Below are 27,265 nucleotides of genomic sequence, written 5' to 3'. Positions count from 1 at the left end.
GTCTTTTTGTCCCCACTCAATAGCTGCCCTGCCTCAAGGTGGGAATACCCCCACCTCCAGCTTCCCACACAGAGCAATTTATTATAATACAAATAATAATGAAAATAATAGCTCGAGGACACAGAGTCCCTGTCTTACATGGAATCTGCATTCTCTCTGGGGTTCTGGAAGATCAAACTATCCATTCTGCAGAGCCATTAGCTATTGCTACTGCCTAGCTGGGAAGAAAGAACGAAGCAGGCCAGCGGCAGAACCTGAGGTCTTTCTGGACAAGGGTCAACCACAGAAATTACAAAACAGTGTTGCTGTCTAAATTTGCCCAAGGAGGCTGGCACAAGGCTCAACTCCCACCAGTTTGCTAAGAGCCCCCAGGTATAGGATAATCACCCACCTGGCTCTGCCAAGGGCAACACAGTTCAGACCGAGCTTCCTTCCTCCCACAGAACGGTGACCAGCAGGTGACAGAGAAGAAGCCAGGAGCAGTCACAGCCTAAGGCCGTGGGCATGTTCCCTGGGAATGCCCACCAGCTGGCCAGGACGGGGGGACCTGAGAGGCAATGGGGCCTAGTAATTCCAATGCAAGGTCTGGGTCAAACTGCCCAGGCTCAAATTCTGGCTCCATGCTGCACTGGCTCGGTCAGTTACATGACCCATCTGTGCCTCAGCTTCCACATCTGTAAAATGGGAATTTTAATACCTACCTCATAGAGTCATCATATGAAACAACGCACATAAAGGGCCTAGAATAGAACCTATGAAAGAGCCCCAATAAATATGGCAGGAATACTGGGTGCCCGATCTAATGCCCCCATGAAGAGGACAGAGTGGTATAACGAAGACAGCACTGGACAAAGAGTCAGCCATTCTAGGCTCTCAGTTCTGTTCTGCCAGGGAGTAATAGCCACCATATTCCTTTCTCCTCCAATCCATCCTCCACATGCAGTTAAAGTGAGCCTTCCCAACATAAGCTGATCATGTCACTTCTCTCTGTTTAAACCACTTTACCAGCTTCCCAGAGACAAAATCCTTAACACAAGCCACAGAGTCTGATCCTGCCCCATCTCCTCCTTCAGATCACAGTGCAGCTGTCACCTCCTCAGAGAAGCCTCCCTGCGTACGTCCTCAGAATTCAGGGTGCCCTTCTGGAGAGGAATGAACACAGGTGCACCCTGCCTTGACTTATATTTGCTGAACCTTCCCCTTCCCTTCTAAATGATAGACTTCTTCCATTTTTGCTCAAAATGTATCCAAGGCACCTAATGCATAATTGGTATTCAATAAATGTTTCTTAATGAATGAATGAGGTTCAATTTTTCCTATCCTCTTCCTGGTGAGGGGACGCTGGGCGTTCCAGATGATCCAGGGTAGCTAACACACCTCCCAGAGGTGGCTACTATTCCTTCAAGGTAGCTGAGGGAGCCTCGCGAGTGCTAGGCACTTCGAGAGCTGCTGGTGGAGGGACTCTATGGAAATGTTGTGATAATAATGATTAATAAAAAGCAGATAAACACCCAGTGCGGTTGGCCAGCCTGGGAAGCCATCCATTAGATCTGTCACTCATTAGAGGTGGGGGTGGGGGCAGTCCAATCAGATTTCCTCAGCTTAAGCAAACCTTCTGTAAATTGTAGGCTGCAGGCACTGACATTTGATAAATTATTCTTCATAATCCACCGTTGGCTGTCATAAATCTAATCTTTCAACATTCCCCATCTTAATAACTTGTACAGCCTCACAGGGTGACGTCTCTGTCTCTGCCTGTGACAGAGATCTCTGGGATAGAAGAAATTGTGCAGAATGAGGTGCAGTATGAAGCCAGGACCCCCCACAAGCCAGGGCCCGGCCCGCATAGGTATCTGTGGGGTAATCACAGTATAGAAGCAGTGAGCCGTCCTTGGAGCCATGGGGTGTCCGCGAGCCAAGTGCTTACACCCCATCACATGAGTGAGAGACAGTGGGGCCAGGAGCTCAGTCCCAAGAATCAGGCAGACAGCTCCACGCCCTCACCGGCAACCTACCCACGTGAGGACTTAGTACCTCTTCTTTAAACTTGAGCTTCGTTTGGTATAAAGGACGTCAGGACATCTTTGCTCGACAGGGACTAAACGCTCAACCAAGGGTACTTTCTTATAGCTGCATAATGCTTGTTGCCTTCAAAGTGCTCTTATGTGCTCTCAACCTTCTCTTGAAGTTAGACAGAGGAGACATAATTGCCCCCACTTTATAGAAAACACATTCGCTAAAGGTCATTCATTTATTCATCCATCAAATGCTTAAGTGACTAATATAAACAAGGCACTATGCTAGTCACCAGGGACTCAACGGGGACTGGGTCCAAATCAGGTACAGCCACCACCCTGTGGAGACACTACTGGAACTTGAAGCGCAGTGGCAAGACAGGAATTAATCAAGTAATCAAAGGTAAAAGTAAATGGCCAATTCTGATATGTGATATGAAGGGAGAGATAGCTGATACCCTAAGAGCCTGTGTTCAGAGAGGCTGGTCAGGGAGTGCTTCGTGGAGGAGGTGACAAAGAACTGAGACCTGAAGAAGGAGGAGCCAGTTAACTAGATGAAGGAAGGAAGGAGGAGCCATCTAGGCAGAGGGAAGGGCTTGTGTGAACCATACACAAGGGGAGTAAGACAGTGACGCGAGAGCCAGAAAGAAGATGGCCAACAATTCCCACCCCAGAATCCAGGCTGCCTTGGGCCCCCCAGGCCTCCCCCCGGGGGAGGAGTCCTCATCCGCAGCTCACACCCGTGGTGGGGGAAAAGCCCGGCCACAGTGGCACACACACATTTCTGGCAAGGCCTGGGACTGCTAAACCCTGATAGGCTCACCCTCATAAAGCTGTAAAACTCCAAAGGCCTCTTTCCAACAACCTTCAGAGGTTCCTACACCCAAAAATAAAGGAAGAGAGGAAATAAGACAGGGGGGACTTGCTTACGGTGGCACCATTTCCTGTCAGGATAGACTTCCCCAGCGTTTGGGAGGTGGCAAAATGCCCACACAGCAAATGAGCCTAAGCTATGTTCCTATGCCTCAGAGCCCCGAAGGAGAGAGCTCAGGTACCAAAGCCCTGGCGATCTTTCTAGAACACCTGAGTAAGAAGTTATCCAGATTCGCTTGCATGTGACAGCAGCAGTGCCCAGGGATTTTTAAAGGAGGCAAACCCAGATCTTCAGGATCTACCGGGAAGAGAAAACCCACATTTGGGGGACATTACATGCATGCCTAGCTGACCCCAGCGAAGCGAAGGGAGGGTAAAGAACGTGAGCTCTGGTGTCAGCAGCCCTACCTGCCAACAACATCCAACCGTGTGGCCTTGGGCAAAGTGCTTAGGGCCACTAACATTCTACAAAATGGGAGTGATGATAACAATACTCATTTTGCCAGGGTGTTCTAAGTGTTAAAGGATATTACGCATCTAGAGCAGGGGCAGCAAGCGATGGCCCTTGGGCCAACTCCAGTCCCGTGCCTGTTTTTGTACAGCCCCCCAGCTAAGAATGTTTTGTGTTTTTTTTTACATTTTTAAATGTTTGAAAAAAACCAAAAGGGGCGCCTGGGTGGCTCAGTTGGTTAAGCATCTTCCTTCAGCTCAGGTCATGATCTCGGGGTCCTGGGATCAAGTCCCGCATCAGGCTCCCTGCTCGGCGGGGAGTCTGCTTCTCCCTCTCCCTCTGCCCCTCCCCACCCCTTGCTCTCTCTCTCTCTGTCTCAAATAAATGAAATCTTTAAAAAAAAAAGAATAGCATTTTGTGATATTTGAAAACTCTATGAAATTCAATTTCGGTGTCCCTGAATGAACTTTCACTGGGACACAGCACGCGCATTCATTACACATTGCCCATGGCAGCTCCCACGTTGCCACGGCAGAGCTAAGCAGTTGTGACAGAGACCCTCTGGCCCGCAAAACCTCAAATATTTACTAGCTGGCCCAATGGTGGGCAGAGAAATAGGCCCTCAAAGATGTCCATGTCCCAATCCCCAAGGGTGTGATCAGGTCAAGGCTCCCCAGATGGGGAGAGCAGCCTGGAGCACTAGGGGCCCAAGGGAGTCACAGGGCCTTATAAAAGGGGGGTAAGAGGGCTGGAGTCGGAGCGGCAGACACGACAGAGGGAGGTGAGGGGAAAGAACGGGAGAGAGAGCCTGAAAGATACCACATGGCTGGCTGTGACGATGGAGGACGGTGCCACACGCTGAGGAATACAGGAGGGCTCTAGAAGCTGGACAAGGCAAGACATTCTCCCCGAAAGCCTCTAGAAGGAACACAGCCCAGCCAACCCTTGAATTTTAGGTTTTCTGATCCACAGAATGGGAAGATAATAAACGTGTCTTGTCTGAAACCACTAAATTTGCGCTCATTTGTCAGCGCAGTGCTAAGACCCTAACCCAGGCCTCTACCAGAAAGAAGCTTGCTAACCCCTGATGCGGAGCATTAGAGTACCACTCCCAGCACACGTCTGTTTTATTCTTTTGTTGCATTTCCCAGGGCGATGTTGAGGCTAGAGGGCTGGGGACCGGGACAGCGGTTGCACTGGGCATGCGAACACGGGTCACGTGCGAACCCCAAGCCCTGGCACCAGGAGGGCACATCATGGCTCTGGTTCTGTGCCAGGTGATGACACCTAGAACCAGTCCTGCTCCCCTCTCCCTGCACAAGGGGCCCTCCACTCCCCCGGCTGCCTCTAACATGGTATTCCTTCCCAGGCCCCAGGTCAAATCCTAAAACCAGCCTCTTCCCAAGAAGCTCAGTTTCCTTTTTGACCTCACATGAAACCACCAGTCATCAGTTCACACAGCAAAGATGGAAGAGCAGTGGGGGCCCTGGGGAGATGTATTCCTGTGATGGTGATTTGCAGGAGCTGGAGTTTATAGGAGAGGAACAGCCTCTCTTATAAACCTGGCGACGGGGACACTCATACTCTCTCTCTCTCTCTCTCTCTCTCTCTCTCTCCCTCAGGGCTCTCGTTAGATCAGGGTGCTGATGACTTTTTTTCTAATGTCTGGAAACCAGGAACCCAATGCTGGACCCAGCCTCTAATGCTAAACCCCAAATTGCTCAGTCCCACATAGACTCTCCACCAACTCTCTGACCACCGACTCTAAGGAGAAAGGGGGCCACTGTGCAAAGCCCAGCCCCGCAGAAAAATCATTCCCCAAACTGCCAGGGGGGTGAGCAGCTCACACGGCCCCACCAGGCCCCTCAGCACCATGTCTGTTCTCAGGTGGCCCCCACTGTTCATGCCACAGCCCTGGGAGCCGAGTGTGCCCTTCCCTCCCCCTCAGCCCCTCCCCCTTTAATTCTTCCTTAAGTCCTATTGGTTTCACCTTCAAAATACATCCATCCACTCCTCTTCCAAGCCACCATCACTCTTGTCCAGATGACCACAAGTGCCTTGCGTAACTGTCTCCCAGTTCCAGCCCTGGTCCCCTTGCAGGCCACTGTGGATGGTGCCACTCTCTACAGAGAGCCCGTCACTGGCTGCCGACCTCGGGTCCCCATGCGTACCCGGCACGCACCTCCAGCTGCATCTTTCCGTGTCTCTTTGTCCTGCTACCACCACCCCCTTCTGTCCCCAGACAGATCCAAGCTCTTTCCCACCTGAGGCCTCTGCATTCTCTGTTCCCTCTGCCTCCTTCTCCTAATCATCCCCGGTCTCAGCTTAATCGCCACTTAGTCCTCAGAAAGACCCCCCGGCCTCCCAAACTCAGAGCACCCTGTACTTTTCCCTTGTGGCATTTATCATGGGTGTCATTAAACTTTTATTCTTTTTATTCTTCTGGTCACTTGTGTAACATCTGCTTCCCCTAAACTCAATCAGAAGACCATGGTGGCTGCTTGTTTGGCTACATAACCCCTGGCACCCACACAACAGAAGTCCAACAAACATCAGCTGAGCCAATAAATGAACAGAGAAGGGACCTGTGACGTTCAACGGGAGAAAGGCTGCGCAGGGTCCAAACACACACCTGTGGGACAACCAAGCCATCCAAGCCAAGCACCTGCCCCCAACCGGCCCAGGGCCCCATGTTCCCAGCTCCAGCCCCGGGCCCAGGCAAGCACAGACCCCCTCTGGTCTCGCTCCGGGGTCAGGCACCCCCCCTGCCCCATCCCCGAGGTGACGCCCACCAGAGACGACATCCTCAGCTTAGGCCACTCCACCTGCCCAAGATGCCCTCTCCGGGCCTTTCAGCTTATTCTACTTTTGACAGCACTCAAGTCCTGCTCAGGTTTTGCCTTCTCCAGAAGACCCCAATTCGCTCCTCTCTGTGGCCCTACTGCAGATTCCAAGAGCACCTGAGAGATGTAGCCCAAACCTCAGATGATTCATCTCATCCTGACCTCTTGTTGAGCTGTCTCTAGCTCCTCCTGTCCCTAAAAGAGAAGCCCCTCAGGAGTCAGAGCTGCGGGGTGAGTCAGTGACTCAACTAGAGTGCCAACACAGCGCCCTCCTGTGACTCTCCCACCCCATCTGTACTTCTGTGCAGAGTTCTGCCCTCTGAGTGAGGGAACTAGGGTTCCTGTCCCACCTCTGCCACTACCCAGCCCTGTGACCTTAAGGAAGTTGCTTGTTTCTCTGGGTCTAAATTCCTCACTTGGTAAAGGGGGGTATTGGAGTCCTTGGTCCCTGAGAGCCTTCCTAATTCTGTGATCCTGTAACTCTTACTTTCTGTCCTGCACTCCTATGATGGTGCCCCAGCCCACACCAGCCTCCCTCTATGCACGCGCATGTGCACACACATACACACACACACACACTCAGATCTGGTTCTCCACCCCGAGTCAGCTTACCCTTCCTGGTGACACAGGCACACGCACAAGGAGTCACCTCCAAAGTGGCAGAGACCAGACTACGGAGCAGGGCCCCCCACGGCGGAAACCACCAAGGGAGCCCAGCCTGGAACATGGGATTGCTCGTCAAGCCCCATGAATAAAGGAGCAGGCACAGCTGGCCTATTCATAATCAGCATAAAAAATTGATTAGCCCTTTCTAGATTAAACATTACTGTTTCAACGATGAACATAAATCAGCCAGACGTGGAGGGCTTGCTTCTCTCTGCTGCCAAGGAGCTGCAGCAGGTAGGCCACGCATGGGGACCTGGGCACGGTGGAAAGGGAGGAGGAGAAGGGCCCGGCTCTCAGAAGGTACACGGGAGGGCAGACCGCTCCTCACCCCCATCGCCAGCCCCCTCCGTGTGAGCACAGAGGAGCAGCACCTTTTCCAGAGGTGAGAAGGAGGAGAAGAACCAAACCACCTTCCCGCATGCTTCTTAGAGCACCTCCTCAGCCATGTGCTTGGCTCTTGAGGCAACATAGGTCCAGGGCCAGCGTGGGGCTGAAGGAAAGATGGCAGGCCGGTGCGCTGTTAGGGGGAAGAGTGTGGCCCTCAGGTGCAGACTGGGTCTCAAAGGCCCTTCAGTGTGGCCTTGAAGCCGGCCCCACACCTCCTGCAGCAGCCTGTGCGGTTGAAGCATGTATGTCTCTACAGTCAGATAACACTCTAGTTCAGTTCCCAGCTGAGCTGCTGTCCCGCTATGTGATCCTGAGTAAGTCACTTAGTGTTATTACAACTTAGTAAGCTTCATCTGGGGGAAATGGGGAAAGGCACACCTAACTCGCCTCGCTTTTGTGAGGACTAAAATGAGGCTGTGTATTTAAAAACACCTAACACGTGCTAGGGAAGGAGAAAACAATAAATATGCAGTTCCCTGACCTCTCTGTCCCACCTCCCACTCGGGAATGCTGGGAGAAGCCATAAACTGCTAGGACGGGAAACTTGGGGAAAGGCCCAGGGCTCCTTCCAGAGAGCAAGAGCACTCAAGGGTTAGGACCTTGAGATCTGCAGTCAGCCCTGGTTTTGCTCCCGACTCAGCCTCCTATCTCTCTGTGCAACCTCAGACACACGTCTCACCCTCTCCGGCCTTGGCTCAGATGAGAGTACTCCCCCCGCAGGGCAGCCCTGGGGATTACAGGGGGACACAGCTGCACTGCCCACCTGCCGCCCATCCCTCCAGATCTTTCCCCTGCTCCCTCCTGCAACTTCAGCATTTGCATCTGAGCCTGGGGGCTCTTTCTCTGTGGCTGTGAAGTTAGGAAGCTAGTGTATAATCACCCAACCTTCTCCCTTGGCCCTTGGGTGGGATGATTTTAAGGCGAGTGTTTGGCACCATGTCCCAATATCCCCATGGCGGCAGCCAGTTTAAGGGCCTTCTCTTCCCTGAACCACGTTCCCGCTTCCCTCCTACTGCACCTGACCTTCCCACAAAACCACTCTCACCAGAATCCTCTCCTTGGAGTCGTCCTTCTGGAAGGGCCCGGCCAGGATGAGCACCTCCCCCGTGGTGAGCATCCAGCTGAGGTGGGTGACTGTGTTCCCTCTAAGACCCTGCGGGACCCGGGCCTCCAAATCATCGCTCTGTCCCGGCCGTGGCTCACTCGGACACGGGGAGAAGGTCTCAGAGCCACAACGATCCCATCACCCTGCCCACGCAGCCAACCCCAGCCCCAAGCAGCCCACGAGAAGAGACCCACCCCCTCCCCCCGCGGAGGGGAAGGCAGGCCGTGAGTTCATGCAAGAAGATGAGGACCCTGCGGTCCGCCTGGCAGTCCCGAGGGCACAAGGGCCACTGTCAGGGCAGCTCCTTCAAGAGTAGTGGCTGCGGCACTCATTCTCTGACTTGTGGCCAGTCAGGGACACTGGCTCTGAGCTCCTGAGAGAGGCCAAGGGGAGAAAAGCTGGCCAGGCCCGAGCTTCGGGAAACAGCTAACATAGGCTCAAAAGGGAGAGTTCACCTTTACCAGATGCGGAGGAAGGAAAGAGCCTCCTTGCATGGCTCCAGCCTTGCACCCCTCCAGCCATTCTGCACTGTTGGCTGACTCTGCCCAAAATCAGCCACCCGCCTGCACACACACGCACGCACACGGACACTATTAGCTGATGTGACTGAACACGGGTTCTAAGACCTGGGGCCAGTGGTGACCCCCTAAAGCCTGCACACCAAGATCCAGTGCCTACAGCCCTACAGCCATTCTACTGCCCTCCAGAACCCAGGCCCTCTTCGGGGGGCAACTGCATAGCGAGAGGGGTGGGGGCCCAGGCAACTGAGCTCAAAGCCTGGCTCTGCGTCTTCTAGCTAGGAGACGGGGGCTGTTACTTAACCTCCCAGGGCCCCCGCTTCCTCATTTGGAAAACTGGAATGGTAAAATCTACCAGCCTTGCAGAATTATTGTAACAGTTAGAAATAATATCTATAAAACATCCAGCCAATGTGTACTACCTGGCAAGTACCAAACAGAAACTCTCACGATATTATCATCCGCTGGCATGAACGTCTTTTATGCCATGTTCTGCCTTGCTGCTTCCCACCCCACCTCACCCATCACCTTAGGGTTTAAACAAGAGGATGACATGTTCTGACAGACCCCACCTCCTCCAACCTCTGCAATTGGTCAGGGACTGGACGTTGGTATTTGTTTCCCTGGGCGACCATAACAAATCACTGCTAACGGGTGCTTAAAACAACAGAAATGTATGGCCTCCCAGTTCTGGGGGCTAGCAGTCTCAAATCAAGGTGCTGGCAGGCCTGCGTGCCCTCTGAAGGACCCCGGGAGGAGTCTTCCTGGCTCTTCCTAATTTCCAGTGGCTGCCAGCAATCTTGGCAGTTCCTTAGTTTGCAGCTGCATCCCTTGAATCTCTACTGCCACCTCCTTGCAAGGCCGCCAGGCCCTGGATGGAGGGCCCACCCCAATCCACTATAAACTCCTTAAATTACCGAATTACAGCTGCAAACACCTCATTTCACGTTCTCAGGTTCTAGGCAGAGAGGAATGGGGTGGAGGAGTGCAGGGGACACCATTCAACCCAGTACAACACCTGACTTAGGCTCAGTTGGGCAGAGTCCTGATCTGGAATTTCATAAAAGGAAAGTGGAGTTGGGATGGGGGTGGGGGAGGCCCTGCTGGGGAAAGACCTGGGAAGAGGTGAGGCTGAGGGATGCCAAAGGCTCATGCAGGAAACCAGCCATGAATGAAGCTGACCTGCAGGAAGAACATGAGAGACAGAGGGGAGTCCTGGAAGAGCACCCCAAAAGCCCTACTCAACCCCATCCCTTCCCAAAGCATGGTCACAGGACACAGGAAGTCTTCCCTCCTGCCTCAGCTTGTTCCAGCTGGGGTTCCGATCCTCAAGACTACAAAAGCGCTAATGCCCTCACCTGCTCGAGCTTGAACTGTGGCCCCCAAACACTCATATGTTGGGGTCACAACCTCCAGCACCTAACCTTCAGAATATGATCTTACTTGGAAAGTGTCATTGCAGATGCAATTAGTTAAGATGAAGTCACCCTGGCATAGGGGGTGGGGGAGCACACTAAGCCAATATGACGGTGTCCTTATGAAAGGGGGCCATTTGGACACAGAGACAGATGTGCACACAGGAAGCGCGCCAGGCGAGTGTGAAGGCAGAGATCAGGGTAGCACTTCTACAGGCCAAGGAAGGACGAAGATGGCCAGCAAACCACGAGAAGCTAGAGGGGAGGCTGGGAGCAGACTCCCCCTCACAGCCTCGGCTGCACCAGCCCCGCCGGCACCTGGGTCTCGGACTCCTGCCCACCAGAGCTGAGACAACAGATTTCTGGTGTTTGAGCCACCGGTCCACGGAGCTTTGTTAGAGCAGTCCTCGCAATCTAACACGGCCCAGCCGCGGGGCCCTTGCCACCCAGCCCCGCGGCTCTGCTCCCGGGCATCGTGTAGCCATCCCCACCGCCAGCCTCCAGTGGCCTCGTGCTTTCGCTCCTTCAGTCGGCCTCATCCTCCGAGGGCCACCTCCTCCAAGAGCCCTCTTCTGAACTTCCCCCTGTACTTTCCCTGCATCAGCCCCACAGCTGAGTGCTTAATTGTTCTCTATAATTACTTCCTCTGTGAATTGTTCTGTCTGCCCCGCTTGAAGAGGGAGGGACGTGGCTTTGACATATTCTATATCCCCCACAGCACTGGCACAGAGGTAAGTACCTATCGGCTGCTCAACAAATCTGTATTTTCTGAGTGAGCGAAGCAGTGGGTGGTGGGCCCTGACCTTCCAGAGTCTGTGAATGGGGCCACCATCAGCTGAGACACTTTCTCCAGCAAGCGAGCCCAACGCAGCAGCTAAGCAGAGGGTATGGGCTTGGGCACCACCCTACAGGTTAGACCCCCAAAGAGCGGGGGATGTGCCATAAGCCTGGTCTGCAGATTGAAAGTGAACGGTGAGCACATGGGTCTAATCATCCCAAACCACTGGCAAGTGGGAGGGCTGGCCAAAGGATACAAAGAACACCCAGAATCCTTGCACCGTGAGGGATGAACTTATGAAAACAGGGCTTCCTCAAAGTCCATAGGAGGTCACAAAGTCCCATGGAGGGCGAAAGCCACGGAGCCCCTCTGGGTTTCTTTGGCAGCAAGACCAGCTGTGTCTCTGAACGTTGGCCTTCTCACTCTAGGCAGCAAGCTCCCAGCCCTCAACAGGAGGATGAGCACTGGATTGGGAGTCAAGAGACCTGGGTACGAGTTCTGCTTCCACCACCACCCAGTTGTGCCACTCTGGACCAGTGACTTCCCTCTCTGAGCCTCAGTTTCCTCACCTGTGAAACACGGGCCTTGAATGAGGTGATTTCTAAACCATCACAACCCAAGAGTTAGTGATTCTCTTGGGTAACTTTTGCCTAAGGCACCTGCCACTGAATGACAAAAGCCAAACAAGAAAAGCCAGTGTTTGTCAACCCCCAGGAAGATCCAGGCACGGTGGGGTGCTGAATACAATTGAGGGTCCCAGTGTGCCCGCTTCATTTTGTCCTCACAGGAGCTCTGCACGTGACAACCAGAGCTAACAGCTGCCAGGATTCACTGTGCAGCCCAGATGGGCCCTAGCTCTCCATCCTCATCACGGCCCTATTAGTGCAGAGGTTCTGTCAGCATCCCTGTTTACAGACAAGGGAACTAAGGCTCAGAAAGAACTAATGACACAGTGAAAATCTGGTAGCATTTGGGATTCGTGCAAGGCTCTCTGACTCCAAAGCCTATCTGATTAACCATTATGCCATACCACCTCAGAAATGACCCTTCTGTTCTTTCCAGAAGCCAGATCCTGCCCTTGCCCTCAGCCCATAGTTGAGACAGCCCCAGACACACCCTCACCCAGCCCTCCACGGGCTCCTACAGGAACACCCCAGGGGACTATGGAAGCGAGACCGAGGCAGGAGCAGAGCTGGCCACCCCCAAGGACTCCAGGACTCATCACACCATGCCATGACATCCTGTGTCAGAGTGTCTCCGCGCAGGTAACAACCCATTAGTGAGCTCTTCTGGTGTGCCAGGCACTGGGCAGTGCTCCAAGAGAACCCCAAGAAGAGCAGGAGGAGACCACCCACCCCAGGAACGTAAACCCAGCACTGAAATGACCAGACGCAAGAGGTCAAACCAAGTGCTCTGGACTCACGGTCCAACCTGGGTGAGGAGGTCAGTGAAGGCTTCAAGGGGACAGGGGCACTCAAAGTCATTCTGTAATTCAGCGCAACCACACTTAATAACACTTACTATGTGCAGAGCCCACACTAGGCCCCGTACGAGGTTCAAGATAGAAAAGCAACCAACCTTAATGCAACAAATAACTGCATAAGAGCTGTGACAGAGACAGAAAGTACCCAGGGGAGACACAAAAGAGCCACAAATCCTGACTGGGGGGTGTGTGAGGAGCCAAGGGTACAATTTTACTGGAAACCAGACCTCGGTTTCCCATCTGTAAAATAACGGCAGGACTGATCTCAGAGGGTCTTAGTGAGAAGTTGATCCGTGCAGAACTTCTGAGACGGTGCCCGACACCCAGCAAGCGTTCAGACTGTGTGTGTACGTGCGTGTGCTGGTGTCATCAGACCCGGAGCTCAAAGGATGAGAAAGGACCTGCTGAGTTAAGAAGCGGAAGTGGGAAGACAGGCCTGGGGTGCGTGGAGCGAACCCCCACGTGCCCAGGGTGTCACCGGAGCAGGGGGTGAGGCTGGGAAGAAAGTGGGGAGCAGCCCGACCTGCTCTCTGGGGGGCTCCGTTCCACAGGCACGAGAGGGACATGGCCCAGGCTAGGTGAGGGCCATGCAGAAGCTATGGAACAGTGGACCGAAGGTGCCCTGGAGATGGAGCAGAGCCCCCAAGGAGGAGGCCTCGCAGGGCTGGGGCAGGGCGGCTGCGCAGGGTGGAGGCAGGGGCCAGGAGGACGCCTCAGTCTCTCCCCTGGTGACTAATGGCACACCATCCGTCCCGGCTGACATTAATGCTTCCCGCCATCCTTCTCCTACTCATTAAATTACCATTTTATGGCCAAAATCTCTCTCCCATAATTGATAAAAATCTCCTTTTGATGTTCAGTATGATTGGGGGGGAAATGTTTTTTTATTCTTCATTATGTTTTTAATATAAATGTGTTTTTTATTGAGAGCTGCTGGGAAGCCCGGGGGAGGTGATTCTCTCTTGCCCCCCAGCCCTCCCCACACACAGCTTTGCGGCCGCCAGCTCGTTCTGTTCCACTCCCAGAATGCTCACACGGCAGCCGTCTCGGGGAACCAGAAGCCAGAACAAAGGTTGTGCTGAGGACCAAGGGAAGCAGATCTAAAGACAGCCGAAGCCCGCCAGGTGGTCCTCAGCTCCAGGCCAGCGGAACAGCACGGGTGGTGAAGGGTGAGCTGGCCTCAGCCAGGCGCCTGCCAAGGTGCGAGGACAGGACAAGAGCTCCGGGGCGCAGGGACGCCCAGGGGCCGGCACACCACCGGGCACAGGGGCACGTGCAATAAATGTGCGTACCTAAGAGAAGGGCAGGGAGAAGCTGGAGCAGCCCTGGAAAGAAGGCTGCAAGGAATAAGAGATGGAGGCATGTGTCACCAGGGAGGGCAAGTCTTCTGCCAGCCATGGGGCCCCGGTAGAATCGGCTCCTCTGGCCCGTCTGCCCTACCCGTGTCCCTCACCCCCGTCCACCCCAGCGCATGTCTGTCCCCACCTATGCCCACACCCAGCTCCTGCAGGACGAGGGAAGCCGAGTCCTGCTGCCATCCTGCAAGGAGGAGGGCTGGGTCCTGAACACAGCACAGCCACCAGCTCGTGACCCTGGGCCTCCAGGGCTGCCCTCAACCCCTCGTCCAGGGAGTCAGCTCTAGACACCGAGAGCACAAAGCAACTGCTGCTGATGGCCTGAGGACACTGCTCTGGTTGACCGCGGCCTGGCTGAGCTGCCGTACGCCCCCAAGGTGGGGGTCACAGGGCAGTACTTAAGAAGCCCAGGGGACAGGCTCCCAAGGCAGCAGAGGGAAGGGGCTGACACTTCCTTGGGTACTGATCAGGGAAGAGAAAGGAAGATTCTACTAGCAAAGCAGTATCTGGGACAGAGAGCCGTACCAGCTACCAGAAAACCTGGTTAAAGATCCAACTCTGCCATTTACAAGTCTCTCAGAATCTGGGTTCCTCGCACGCATAAAGCATCCAGCGTAACACTGGAATGATCCTAACATATGCTGGCCATTTGCTCTTCGCCTACAGGCTCCACACACTCCACGGCCGTTAATTCATTTAATCCCACAGTCAGCCTGTGCAGCACGTACTGTCAGTATCCCCATTTTACAGATGAGGAAAATGAGAGACAGAGAAGATAAGTAGCACGCCCAAGGTCACACAGCCAACACAACAGCAGGCAGTTTAGCTCCTGCCCACCTCCAAGTCTTAGTAGGAAGCTCGACTGTCAGGACCAAGGGTACAGATGTATAGTCCTGACTGAGGGCCAGGTGGGAACCATGAGGGATAATTTTATGTGTCAACTTGGCTGAGCCATGGTGCCCAGACACATGGTCAGACTTTAATGTCTCTCTAAGAATGTTTTTGAATGAGATTTACATTTAAATCAGTAGACTTTTGGGGGACCCGGGTGGCTCAGTCAGTTAAGCATCCGATTCTTGGTTTCGGCTGAGGTCATGATCTCATGGGTCATGATCTCATGGGTCTTGAGACCAAGCCCCGCATCGGGCTCTGCGCTCAGCAGGGAGACTGCCTGAGGAGTCTCTCTCTGCCCCCACCCCCACTCACGTGCACATACACTCTCTCTCCCTCTAAAATAAATAAATAAATCTTTTTTAAAAATCAGTAGACTTTGGGGCACCTGGGTGGCTCAGATGGTTAAGCGTCTGCCTTCGGCTCAGGTCATGATCCCAGGGTCCTGGGATTGAGTCCCGCATCAGGCTCCCTGCTAGGTGGGGAGGCTGCTTCTCTCTCTGTCTCTGCCTCTCTCTCTCTCTCTCTCTCTCTCTCTGACTCTCATGAATAAATAAAACATTTTTTTAAAGATTTTATTTATTTATTTGAGAGAGAGAGAATGAGAGATAGAGAGCACGAGAGGGAAGAGGGTCAGCGGGACATTTAAAAAAAATCAGTAGACTTTGGGGGCGCCTTGGTGGCTCAGTTGTTAAGCGTCTGCCTTCGGCTCAGGTCATGATCCCAGGGTCCTGGGATCGAGCCCCACATCAGGCTCCCAGCTCGGCGGGAAGCCTGCTTCTCCCTCTCCCACCCCCCCTGCTTGTGTTCCCTCTTTCGCTGTATCTCTCTCTGTCAAATAAATACATAAAATCTTTGAAAAAAAATCAGTAGACTTAGAGTCAAGCAGACGGCCCTCTATAAGGTGGGTGGGCCTCATCCAATCAGTTGAAGGCCTGCCTAGAACAAGACTGACCTCCTGGAGCAACAGGGAATTCTGCCAGCAGATGGTCTTTAGACTCAAACTGCAATATCGGCTCTTCCTGGATCTCCAACCAAATGCCTCCTCACTCGCACCAAAGATGCAAGATTTACCAGCCTCCACAATTGCATAAGCCAATTCCTTAAAACCAGTCAATCTCTTTTTACTTATTTTACACATACACACACACACACACACACCCTATTGACTCTGTTTCTCTGGAGAACCCTGACTAATAGAAGAAGGAAATCCAGCCCTGGCAGAGCTGCCACCTGCAGGAAGGGGTGCCCAGAGGGGGTGCCTTTTCCTGCTTTTCCCACAGTTCTCCATGTACCAGCAGAGGTCCTACATGCAGGCATTCAGAAATGACGAGGATCAGCCCAGAGTTTGCCATCCCCCATCCATGCCCAGAGCCCCCTCACCCAGCCCTGAGGCCTCAATGGAAGCCCCTGCTCCAACCTCTGTCCAGGGTCTGCACTGCCCCCACCTGGTGCCCCCACCACCAGGAAGCCCTCATATGGGCCAGGCATTCTCCTACCTCACCTCCCTGCCTTCCACTTCTGGTCCTGCTGGTCCTCAAGCCAAGAGTGCCTTCTCTCTGCCACCCCCCACTCAAGCTTAATAAATGACAGAGGTTCCTGGGGGAAAAGTTTCTTTATCTCTTTCCTGAACTTTTGTTTATACCTTGAGCCTTTAAAGCAAGACAAGAATGTTACCCTCCACCTGTACCTGTAGGTCCATAAGAAACCACAACCATTCACCCACTTGATGCACAGTGGTTCTCTTCCATGTTCCAATGGCCACTCTGGTCAGATGATCCATCAAGAACATGGATCTCCTGTGACACACAGCATGTGTCCCTGGGTACTATAGGAAGTTACAGAACAAGTTCAAGTCTAGATCCCCACCCTGTGGGAGCTCAGGGGTAAAAAACTGATATGATAAATCATGTTTCAGAGGGGAATCCGGGTGGCACAGTCGGTCAAGCATCTAACCCTTGGTTTCAGCTCAGATTGTGATCTCAGGGTCTTGAGATCAAGCCCCACATTGGGCTCCACACTCAGTGTGGAGTCTGCTTGAGATCCTCTCTCATTCTGCCCCTCCCCCCTGCACATGTGCACACACACTCTCTCTCTCTCTAAAATAAATAAATAATTTAGAAAGAGTCAGAAATTAATAAAATACTGCAGTTTAAAAAAAAAAAACATATTTCAGAGTACACAAGCCGAACCCCAATCTCCCAACACCAGTACAAGCGGTGCCCCTAACAAAGGTATTTCTGTGCATCACTCTGGCAGCTGACCTCATTTCCTTCAGTTTCTCATACAATTTTAGAGCTAGAAAGAACCTTAATCTGATTCAAGTATATTCCAAAACAAAAAACAAAACTGGATCATTTGCTGAAATATACTGTAATGAGATCAGACTCTGTGTGTGTGTATGTGTGTGTGTGTGTGTGTTAAGGAGGGGGGTGGGAGGAGGGATGTGAGGAGGTCCATGACCACCGATAACTGTACCAGTGCAGCTGACAATTCTATCATCTCTTCCTAAGTCCCACTATAACTCCCCTTCCCAAGCTTTCTACCCACCTCAAACCTCCCACCTTCCCTTTCCCCACCTGGGAAAGATGACCTCATCTCCCACCTCACTAAGAAAATCTGCCCCACCCCATCCTCCTTTGCTTGAGTCCCTCTCCAAGTTCCCCTCTCCCTCAGGCTCATGTTATGAAAAAAACATTCGAGGCCCTTCATAGTGTGACCTCGGCACCAACTTTGCAATCTCAGCTCCACTATTCACCAACCTGAACCCCATTTGCTAGTTAACAAGACTATCACCACACAATCTCTGTACTTTATGCTTTCCGGTGCCTATACCTTTGCTTAGCCCATCTCACCAATCAGAAGTCCCTCTGCTTCCTCCAATCCCAGCCATCCCTGAGAGCCTGGGTCAGATGCCATCAGCTTCAGACAGCCTCCACCCACCCAAAAGTAACCTCTCTCCCCATCTGTCTCCCTCTCTCTTTCCTGTAAACCCTGTGGGCATGTACATTGCCAGCTATCACAGTGATGTGTACCTCCCAATGACCCCACACTACAAGGGCTGGAATGAGGTCTTACCCAACCTTGGCTAAACCCAAAGCTTCTAGCACTGTGCCTTCCTCACTAAATACTAGCTGCTTGGACTACGAGAGAGAAGGAAAGGAAAATGAACGAACAGGTACCAAAACACAGAACTACAGGCTGCTCATGCCTGCAGGGGGCCTCTGAGGACTCCTAGTCCAGAAGAGGAATGTGTAAGGATGGGTTGGTGATCAGAATCCTGCCAGGTCCTCCAGCAGGGAGCCAAGAACTCCTGGGGACCAAGGGGGTCAATAGCCTCATGGCTTAGGCCTATGTTTGCCCCATTCAGGGTGCAAAGGTGTCAGCCTGGGCTCCTTCCACAGCATGAACCATGACCAGGAGAAGAAAGAACTCAAGTCTCAGCCAGTCAGGGCTCCCCTGGAAAGGGCCAAGTCTTCAGCATCCTTCCCTGACGCTCAAGCTCCGGCGCCATCTGCTGGCTATGGTCGGCACTGCACCTTGACCTATAGTCCCAAGGGCAGTTAGCGCACCAAGGCGGAGACCATTTCCAACCCTCTCCAGACCCAGGTCACTTTGGAGTCACCAGAAATGACCCCACCTCCTAGAGTTCGGGCTGCTACCTGCTTTCCAGATCCTTTCAAGACTTAAGCCTAGCATTTAAAATAAAAGGAAAAAAAGCAAGCTTCTTTCTGGTAATATTAGCTGAGAAACTTCCAAGACACAGATATACAGACACAGAAAATAGATTTCCAAACGATTTCTGCCAAACAGGAGCTCTGTTACATAGGAGACAAAGCACTAGCCTGGCAGTCAGAAGATCCGAGGTCTCATCCTGTCACTCACACCCTTCTCCCTTAGCTTTGCGGCCCCACCCCCACCCCAGCCACACATACCCCTATGCCATGACAGTGCCCCTTTACTCGCTCTCCCTCCACGCTGACTGCACTGGCTGTTGTACAGGGATTCGCACGGATTCAGAGCTACATGCAAATCACGGGGCTCAGGAGAGATGCAAGCTCACTCCCATCTCCCACACCCTGCTGGGGACACCCCTCAGGGCCAGCCCCATCTGCGTGGGACAGGGACTGGTGTGAGGACACCAGTGACCCTGTAAGGCCTCTGCTGATGGGAAGGGTCCTCAAGAGGCATAGATGCAATCAACCAGTGCAGCCCCAACACACCAGCCTCGAGCTCCCTCTAGCCACCCTCCCTGCTCTTTCAGTCTAAGATTTAGGGGCAGCTACGCAGTCTTTGAGCTCCAGGGGTCTTCAGAGCCCATCCAAGAACTTGAACCCAGCCAACAGATGGTGATACATGACAGTCTCAGCTCCCTTTAACCACATTCCTGAAACCAGGGATGAAACAGAGCTTTCCACGGAGGGTCCCAGGGCCGGTGTGGAGCCCACAATCAGTGGGATCCGCTCAGACCTCTTCCTGGTGGGGAGAGCTGCTCCCCATCAGTGTCATGGGAGAGGCGGGAGGAGGAGGGAAGTGCAGAGTGAGTGACTTTCCCCGCCCTCACACCCCCACACCCACCTACCCTGCTTCCCACGCAGCCCCTTTCCCCTCCCTCCACCCACAGACTGAGAAAGTGTGTCACCAGAGAACAAATGCCATCTTCCCGGGAGGGAGGAGGAAGCAGGGGGAGAGCAAAGATTTCAATTGTGCACCTGTGGGGGCTGGGTTAAGAAACCAGAGGTTGCTGAGCTTCCCAGCTGTGAAGGACGCCCCCTCAGAACCATGACCTTGACATTAGCCTCCCTTCTCTGAGGCCCTGAGACAAGCTCAGGACTACATGGCCAGGGGGACTAGAGAAGAGGCCCTGAAGATGCAGATGAAATCTTTTAACCCCAAACATCCTTTGGCCAGCTGGGTGGGCCCCACCATGAAGCTGACACCCCAAACTTCTCATCTCACTCCACTCTGACTTAGAGGGGGCCACTAACCAGCTCTCGCCTCCCCCTCCGGCTCTCCACAGACAAGCCGGCCTCCAAGGGTTAATCTGCTGTCTTCCTTCCCTTGCATCCGCCCCCACTGAGCTGCCACATGCCAGCAATGATGCACTTCGCACTGTTATTACAGTGATTTACTTAGTTTTAATTTGGGGGTGAATCTCGTGCTATAGGAAGCAGGAGGCCCATAGTCTTGGCAAGAAGCAAAGCCACGCACAGGCCTGTGCCGTGCCAATCCTGTGCCCTCCGCCTGGGGTCCCTCCATCCGAACCCAGCTCCTCCTGGCCTCCAGCCCTAAATTGGGTTTACCCTTCGCTGAATCTCCTCCACCTAAGCCTTTAACCCTCATCTGCAAAATGGGGTAAATAACAGTACCTACCTCCCACGTTTACCCTGAGGAGGAGGTGAGATAATGCAGGGGACACAGTATAGCTGTTCTCACATGGTAAACCCTCAATAATTGACAGATGTTATTAGGTTGGACCCTATGAATCCCAATACATTGCAGAACAACAGCAATCGCATATCAACTATTTCAGATGGTTCAAGTCATCTTTTTTACGGAGGGCCACTGAGGCGCCTTGTAACCCCTTTGATTTCACTACTGAGAGTTGCCGGGAAGTACATTTCCACTCCAGCGGTGGAGCCCCAGCCCCCCAGCAGCGAGAGCTCTGCCAGGGCCTTCGAGAAGCACGGCAGCCCAGGACCCAGCTGTCCTGGCCCTGGCAGCTACCTACCTCCTGGCCCAGGTCTTCGCGGATGACCTGGCGGACCTCTTGTATGCTGCTCCGCGGGGCCTGGCTGTGGAGCACCTTCAGCGTGCTGGTGTACTCCTCCGGCAGCAGGTAGTCCAGGGCCCCCAGGTGCTGGCCCACCTTGATGAAAGTGCCCCGGTTGGCACAGCACAGCTCACAGAGACGCCTGGCAGAACGGAGGTGCACCTGCAGGGAGACAGGCCAGCGCCAGAGAGGTGTGAGCGCCCACTGTCCACTGGGCATCGTTCCCTCTTCCTGCCCCCTCTGCTGGAAAATGCTGATTCGCTCCCCAGAGTACGTGTACACACACACACACACACACACACACACACCCCTTCACTCGCCTTCTGCTTCGGTGCTTTCCTTCAGTCCTGGGACGTAGAGCAGTCGATTCTAGCCTCAGCCTGAGGCCAGGCTCCTCAGACACCCGATACCCCCATGCTTCTGGTCTTCTTCCCATCAGAAGTCACCCGGCCCAGGAACCAGAGCACTTGTTCAAGGCTTTTAACCAAATCTAATCTACTAATGATTCAGTTGAGGGTACACAGAGTAAAAGTACGTGCCACCCAAGCCTCAGATACACTAATAACACTATCTGCTTAAAGGTCTACAGTTTCTAAAACATGGTCATGTGCATCATTTCTTTGAATCCTCACAGCAGCTCAGGGAGTCAGGTACTGGCATCTTTAAAAATAAGAAACTCAGATGTTGTGCTTAGGAAGAAATAGCTCATAAAGATCAAAGGAGGTCTAGAAAATGCTCCAAACCTGAGGCTCTTTTAACTCAGCACACTTTCACAAGGATCTCCTCTTAACTGGAAGAAAAGTTTACTGGGAAATGTCAGGTGCATGGAACAGGCAGCTGGGTGGGTCGCCTGGGACAGGGCAGCCTTAACTTGCAGCCTGATGCCCTCTGTCCTTCCAGAGCTGGGAGATGGCCCCCCTTAGGCTCCAGGCTGTATATCCCCCACGTATCACTCCAGCTCAGCCAAGGGTCTTGGAACTGTGAGGGTCCTGCCTTCCTGGAGCTACAGCTTCTGAGGCAGGACAGGGCCATGGGCACAGACAGAACGAAAGGGAGTCCAGTACCCTGTGGGAACCTCTTCCACCCACAAAATCAACCAAGAGGGGGTAAACATCTACGATGGACTTACACTCTCTTAAGTGTTATAGAAGATGCTGACATAATTAAGCACATATTGGAGGCAATAAACCACCTGAGGAATTAAATAACTTTTGGCAACAACGATGGAAGAAACAGTTAAAGATCCTATACAATTAGTTGCCAAGTGAACCACACAGAAAACTGTTCCTTTAGAAATTAAGAAGATAACACCACAGTCCCCAACACCCTTGTCCCAGCAGCCAGGGAGCCCATCTGCCCTGCCCCACCACAGCAGAGGAGATGCCCCAGACTCCAGCGCTGGGAGCTGTCCTGAGGCCCCTGTGGGCATCCGCTTCCCACTGCCTCTGCTTCCCACCCCATTGCACTCTCGGGGAACCCTATACACACATGCTCCATCCACCTGGGCAGAGTCCTCCAGCCTGGACGCAAATACCTGGTCCAAGCTGGGCCACGCACAATCTTTTTTTTCCCTGACAGGAGGACCAGGAAGAAGGACATTAATCCTAAGAAATTAAGAGAGAGAGCGTGCTCTTAGATGGGTCAAAGGATTGTAGGAAAGGGGTGGATTCTCTTTAAGACTTTGGAGCTGGGGACTCAGCAGACCAGTGGCAGACGGCAGGAAATCAGTGGTGTGGCTGGCCAAGGCCATGCTCAAGCCTTGGTTTCAAGGAAGTGAGAAAGAAGGCACACGTGGTCAAACACGGAACTGGGCATTTCCTCCCAGAGCAAAGGTCCAGGCTGGTGTGAACAAATGACTTCTTGGAGCTCAAATAATCATTCCCCAAATTCCAGCCCAGAGGAGGAGAGGTCATAATCACTGCCCAAATGAGAAGCAACAGACAGGCATCCACAATCCATCAGCCCTGAGATACAGCACGACTGCAGCCCACATCCGGCCGGCAGCCAGCCGCCCTGTCCCCCAGGGAGGCACACACAGCCCCCACGTCAAAGCTGCTCTGGAGTCAAGACCACAGGGAAGCAGAGGACCGGAAGGTGAGGTGAGGACACACCCCCTTCCCCTCCCTGCCCAGTAAAGACCTCAGCCACTGTGTATTCACTGGGACGACAGCAGGCCAGGTTCCGTGCCCGCCCCCCCCGCCGCCACAGCACATGGGAAGACGTGACCGAGCCGCTCGCACGCAGAGAATGACTCGCAACACCAGGATCACACTGAGAACCGCAGGGGCTCAGATGCAAGAAACAAGGAGGCTGGAATTAGAGGCGAGGCTTGGCTCACAGGAGGGCAGGTGGGTGTGTGGTACTCAGATCTATGGCCCCCAGGCTCCAAGTCCACCCTCCTCCGCCCTGTGCTGTGACCCGGGGGCTGCACATTGTCGTTTCTCCTCTGTCAGATGGCTTCTTATCCGGCTTTGTCAACAGCTGGCTCTGGAGGGCCACTGAGGCCAAAGCAGGGCAAAGGGGCTCTCTTCCTGGTGCCAGTGTGTCATTTTAGCTCAGCAGCCAGGAGGCCGGTGGTTTGGGGTGTGCCCTTCAGTGGCCCTCCCAGACCAGCCCACCCTCACTAAATTTCCCCACTACCAGGTAGGCCCCTCTGATGGACCAACTCGGGCCCACGCCCTCCAGCAAGTGTTCTGACCAGCCAGCAGGCTGCTCCCATCCAGTAGCTCTGGGCCACACCCTCCTGCAAATTCCACCACCACCCAGCAGCCTGGTCCCGTGGACTGTGCCTTCCACCGTGTGTCTCCTCCCCACGAGGCAGACCTCCACCTCAGCCTCCCAGGTGTGCAGCCCTCGGCTGAGGTCTGTCCTTGCTGACTACCCCTCAGCCCCAGACGGAGCATCTGCTTTATGGGTTTACTACTTCTCCACCCTAGAATCTTCTTTTACTCCTTTTAGGAGTTATCGGCCTTTTACTTTTACCAGTTAATAATCTTTTAAGTTTTCCCCACTTAAACCCTCCTGCACTGTTGGTGGGAATGCAAATTGGTGCTGCCACTCTGGAAAACAGTATGGAGGTTCCTCCGAAAGTTAAAACTAGAGCTACCCTATGATCCAGCAATCACACTAGTAGGTATTTACCCAAAGCATACAAAAATACTACTTCAAAGGGATACATGCATCCCGGTGTTTATAGCAGTAGTATCTACACCAGCCAAATTATGGAAACGGCCCATGATGAATGAATAAAGAAGATGTGATATATATATATGTATATATATGAATATTACTCAGCCATAAAAGAGAATGAAATCCTGCTATTCGCAACGACATGGATGGAGCTAGAAAGTAGTATGGGAGAAAGAGGTGACGGGGAGTAAGGAGCGCACTTGCTGTGATGAGCCCTGGGTGAGGTACGGAAGTGTTGAATCACTATATTGTACACCTAACTCTAATATTACACTGTATGTTAATTAAATGGAATTTAAATAAAAACTGTAATAAATAGTCAATAAATAAATAAATAAAAGACTGGATTCCATTCTGAACTTTTTAATGCAGTGTGTGTTCTGCAGTTTACTTACATGATAATCAGCATGAAATAAAGATCTCAGAAATTAAAAAAATAAAACGTTTTCCCCAGTCAGATTACTGGTGTGACTGGCTCCTGATAGATACACAGGATTGGTCCCTGAAATCAAATTTGAATAAATTAGGACAAAAAGAAGGGCATTTCAGATCAAGAGGACAAGACAGCAACACGTATCTGTGTGCTGAAGATCTACTCCACCATTTCCTTTAGACTGGATTCATATCTGCACTTGTCTCTGCCACTGGCAGCCCTCAGAAAGCACCAGCCTAGATGATGTTAGTTGAAAGATAAAAAAAATAAATAAATAATAAGAAAGAATGAAAGCATCAGCCCACTGCCCCTCACCTGCGGCTGGAGCCAGTCCTACATAGGATATCTCTAGGCACAAAGTTATGGTCACCTTCAAGACATTGTGTGCACAATACAGGGAGCCCTCTCTGATCACACAAGCCCAGGAAAGCTGGTCGACTCTCAACTCACCAGCCACTTGGCACATGAGCCATAGGGACAGAGACCATGTGTGTCCCCTGTATGCTCTGTGTACCTCAGGGCAAGCTGTGCATGCGCCATCAACGTACATTGATGATGACTATGGGTTATACACTCACAAAATGGCCACCCATGAAGCTGAGTCAGCATCTACTGCAAATGGCACCCATATTTTAGCTAAAGAAGCCCCAAAGTCACCTTCAACCAGCTTCTAAATAAACTCTCTCTCTCTCTCTCTCTCTCTCTCTCTCTCTCACACACACACACACACACACACACACACACACACACACACACAGGTGAGGGATATTGCCACTCACCAAAAACTTCTAAATGTTCTTTTAAGGCCAAAAGACACAAATGCTGAACAGAGTAGGGCCTCTGATCTCCAGGGTTCCTTTTCAGCTCCAGCTCCGAGGGCTTCACTGTCCTCGGGAATCAGAAGGCAGGTCCCAATTCAGAATTTCAAGAAACTGCTAGCTTAGTAAAAACTCCCCCTTTCAGCATTCACTTCCCTAATCTGATACCTTAAGGGGCTGCACCTGCTGGTGGCAGGGACTATCCATAGGGATCCCACAGTTCTCTCCCCCCAGGAACCTTCCCCCCGGACAAGGAGTACGCTCAATGAAAAGGCAAAGCTTCCAGAACCTCTGGACCTTGGCATTCCCCTGAATCTAGTCCTGCATGCTATACATCTTTGGGCACTGCACCTATATAGGCCTAGACCCCAGGAAGGACATGCAGGCCCATGAAAGTTAGTTGATACCACTTCCGTCCAACAGAGCCTACTGCAGTGACAGAAATATTCTGCATCTGCACTGTCCAATAACTCAGCGGCCACCAGCTACCAGGGGTCACTGGACGCTTGAAATGTGGCTAGTGTGACAGAGGAACTGAGTTCTTCATCTTATTTAATTTTAAATAATTTAGATTTAAATCATCACATGTGGCTAGTGGCTACTATACTAGACAGCTCAGGCTTATAAATCAGTAACAACTGTAATAAATAATCATTTATTTAATGCCCTGTTCTAAGTGCTATTCCTGGGCTACAATAAAAGCTAAAATATAGGTGGTTGTTACTGTTTTTAAATCTGCCCAATATCTCTGTAAAATGGATCTTAATATGTGTCTTTAAGGATGACAAAATAATCTGAGACGTTCAGTGACATTCCCAAGGTCCCAGAGTCAGCAAAAGGTAAGATGTTGCTGTGTTCAACCATGTGCCAGGGGGCAGGCATGAACTAAATTTCTCTATGTACACGCATTGTTGGGGATGCAAGCATTGTGAGGATGGTCTCCATGGGCAAGGAGCTTACAATCCAGGCTGACGTGTGGACGTGCACCCATGAGCTGGAATCACCAAGGGCAGGCAATAAAGGTAGCTGCCCAGTAGCTCCCAGGTATGACATGTGCTGGAGAGAACATCAGCCTGGTACCAGGGTGGCCACAGAAGCTGAATCACATGTATACAATTTAAAAGGCCAATGAAAGCCGTAGTCAGTCTTGAATACAACAAGAGTCATAAAACATAATTATTAACAGCATTGACTTTGGAATCAAAAAGCCCTGGGTTCAAATCCTACTTTGCTACTTACTTGTCATATAACCTTGCACAAGTTCCCTAACTTTGGGGCTTTGTTTTCTTCATCAGTAAAAGGAGGAAAACAATGGCAACTGTCACTGGGATGGTCACACGAAGCAAGCATAAAAAAGAGTTCAGCACAGGGCTCAGCACACAGTCAGTGCTCAATATGTGAATCAAAACAGATGGGGGTTGGAGGGAAATCCAATGTTCCCAGAAAAAATGAAATTAAAAAAAAAAAAGAACACTCCAGGCCCATCCACTCCCTGTACTTTGTTCAGACTAACAAGTCTGGACCACAATCTAATAAGAACAATAGCTAATTCCATGCTCTGTCATCTAAATGGCAAGTGTCCATGCATAAGAAATGCAAATAGCAATAGACCATTATTCTACTAAATACACTGACTTTATGTTCTCTGCCCTAAAGGCCTGCCTACTTCTACTACCCTAACACCCATCTGCTCACTGACCCAAGTGCTGTCTTTACCAAGCACCTGGTTTCACTGGCCGGCTGGGTGTGTGGCTGCATGTCCTCACTGCAAAGGCCTGACATTCCCCCTTCTGCCCCTGCCAAAATGGGGTAGGAACAGCTGGTGTGGTCTCCCTGCCCCTCCTCCAACTTCATTTTCACTCCCAGCTCAATAACTTACCTTATGATTATCTCATTACCAATAACCTTGCTGTAATGAGTTTTAATCTGCCTCATATTAATTAAAAGCATTGTTATTAGCCAGCTTGGTTTGGGGTTTGAGAAGGGGGCAGTGAATAGCTAATAAGATCAACTCAGTGCTGATTAATTATTGATTGGGAGGGATGGAGCAAAGGCCCAAAGATGGCAAATCCTGACTCATGTCTAAATACCCAGGAGCATGGCTTTGGCCTCCAAACTCAGCAGAAAGGTACTAAAGTCAGGCTGAATCAACAAGGCTCCCCACCAGAACTGTACAGTAATCTCCAGTGGGATTTAGGGGTGTTTGTGACACAAAGAGGAAAGAGACAGAAACACATATAGACCCCACACGACATAGGAACAAAGAGAGAGA

The 27,265-nt window shown here is 52.1% G+C and overlaps 1 protein-coding gene across 8 annotated transcripts in view; it reads right to left on the bottom strand.

The window, feature by feature from the left end:
• ADCK1 (aarF domain containing kinase 1) overlaps positions 1 to 27,265 on the bottom strand; it is a 182,600-nt gene that overhangs the window by 84,176 nt on the left and 71,159 nt on the right. For all 8 annotated transcript variants that reach the window (XM_073895654.1, XM_073895653.1, XM_073895658.1 and 5 more), the window contains exon 4: positions 20,512 to 20,715. In XM_073895654.1, the coding sequence (XP_073751755.1) occupies positions 20,512 to 20,715 (204 nt within the window). The remainder of the gene's footprint in view (positions 1 to 20,511; positions 20,716 to 27,265) is intronic.

The sequence above is a fragment of the Callorhinus ursinus genome, unplaced genomic scaffold (genome assembly GCF_003265705.2).
Source record: "Callorhinus ursinus isolate GAN/ISIS: 27379988/994484 unplaced genomic scaffold, GSC_fseal_2.0 scaffold8, whole genome shotgun sequence".
NCBI classification, from domain to species: Eukaryota; Metazoa; Chordata; class Mammalia; order Carnivora; family Otariidae; genus Callorhinus; species Callorhinus ursinus.
The sequence above is the reverse complement of the archived record's forward strand: the minus strand, read 5'-3'. Positions and strand labels throughout refer to the sequence as shown.